Below are 1830 nucleotides of genomic sequence, written 5' to 3'. Positions count from 1 at the left end.
AAATAATCACATTTTAAATAACTTTGCAACTGATATGTGTTATTTTGATAAATATGTGTTTCTAAAATTTTATTAAAATCTTTAAAGTATTTTTTTAATCAACATAATTCTTAAAAAATTTGCACTACATTACTATTTTTAGCATGTAATATTTTGTCTTCAAAAATATGTGTTTTTAATATATTATTAATAATTTAAAAGATATCATTATTGATAATTTAAAAGGTATTCGTATGGATAATTTTAAAGATATTCGTATGAATATTTTAAAGATATCATTTTGTAATATATATATATATATATATATATATATATATATATATATATATATATATATATATATATATATATATATATATAAAAGAAGTGTTTGTTATTGTGCATGTTAATATATGGCTTCAAAAGTTTCAAAAAGTGGTGCAAAGAACATGAAGCGTAGTTGGTCTTATATGGAAAAGGAAATTATTGAAGAATTCTCCAAAGATGGATTAGAAATACTTGAGCTTCTAGAGATTATGCAAGGAGAAAAAGATCCTCAAAAATGGCATGAAAATATTTTTGGCAACAAAAGATGCAAGAAATCCCACAACTTTGAAGAAAGGTCATCAAAATCTGAAGATGGTAAAGGGTTTGAAAAACATGATTCTTTGGCAATTCTACACCAAAAAGATCAATTATCAATAGAAGTTTCACCATCAAAGGTATGTTTCTCCTCACAAGAGCATCTCACTAGTTCTTCACAAGAGCATATCACTAGTTCTACACAAGAGCATCTCACTAGTTCTTCACAAGAACATCTTACTAGTGATGATCATGATCATTCTTATTTGACTTTTATGGAAAATTTTCAAGAGCATATCTTTCAACATGGTAAACCTCTTGAGAAGCAACTCACACTCAGTGATGTCAATGTTAATCTAAATAGGCTTCTTCTCAACAAAAAACATGTTGAAAAAGCTTTTTTACCATTCTTAAGAAATGGTGAAGATATTGAAAAGGGAATTGAAGTTTGTGTTTATGATATCCGCAAGAATAGTTACACTCTAACATTCAAGAAGTGGACAAATAAATATTATGTGTTGAATGGTGGGTGGAAAGATTTCTTTAAAGATCATAAACTCGAAAAGAATGATACAATCAAAGTGTGGATGTTTCGTCATTCAAATCATAGCAATTTATGTTTAGCTTTGGATTACAAGAAGATTGAAAGCTGACAAAATATATACAAATTCATTCAAATCTTCATCAACCTATCATGATTGACTCAATGAGAAACTTTAGATCATCTGTGACATTCTACATTTGTAACATTTGTTATTATGTTTGACTCAATGAGAGATTTTAGGTAATTTGTGACATTCTACATTTATAATCTTATTCTTATTATTATAATTGTACACAAATGTTTAAAAAATGTATATTTGACTTTCTAGAAGGAATTTTTACAACCTTATTGCAATGTTGGTTGCTATTCAATGTTTCCTATTTTCAAGTTATAAAAAATTATAATCTTAGTCCTCATAGTACATTTTTTCAAATTATTTAATATCATAGATTCTATAGAAAATGTGAGTTTTCATTTTCTAATTCACTATCTTATTTTAAATTAGTTAAAAATAATATCTATATTAATATTAATTTTATTCATCTTTTTAAATAAAATATATGTATTTATTATAAAATATGAAACATAATACAGTTATCTTTATGTAAAGATATGAGGAAATCTACCTTTATATCTCTTTTCACACTATATTTCCTTTTTTTCAATTTTTTTCTACAAATAATTTATTATTGGAAGCCATTACTATTTTTTTTCTTCTCCGTTTA

The 1830-nt window shown here is 24.9% G+C and overlaps 1 protein-coding gene across 1 annotated transcript; it reads left to right on the top strand.

Moving 5' to 3' along the window:
* The first annotated feature begins 515 nt into the window (after positions 1-515).
* LOC124833533 (uncharacterized) lies at positions 516-1214 on the top strand. The gene has a single exon (XM_047308042.2). It carries the CDS (start codon positions 516-518, stop codon positions 1212-1214), a length of 699 nt encoding a protein of 232 aa, XP_047163998.2.
* Positions 1215-1830: the final 616 nt, after the last annotated feature.

This window comes from Vigna umbellata, chromosome 3 (genome assembly GCF_029865625.1).
Source record: "Vigna umbellata cultivar VRB3 chromosome 3, Vumbellata_1.0, whole genome shotgun sequence".
NCBI lineage: Eukaryota > Viridiplantae > Streptophyta > Magnoliopsida > Fabales > Fabaceae > Vigna > Vigna umbellata.
This window is presented reverse-complemented; position numbering and strand designations above follow the sequence as displayed.

Coding starts and splice junctions, on each gene's coding strand:
- LOC124833533 (XM_047308042.2), top strand. CDS start 516: ATGCAAGGAGAAAAAGATCCTCAAAAATGGCATGAAAATATTTTTGGC.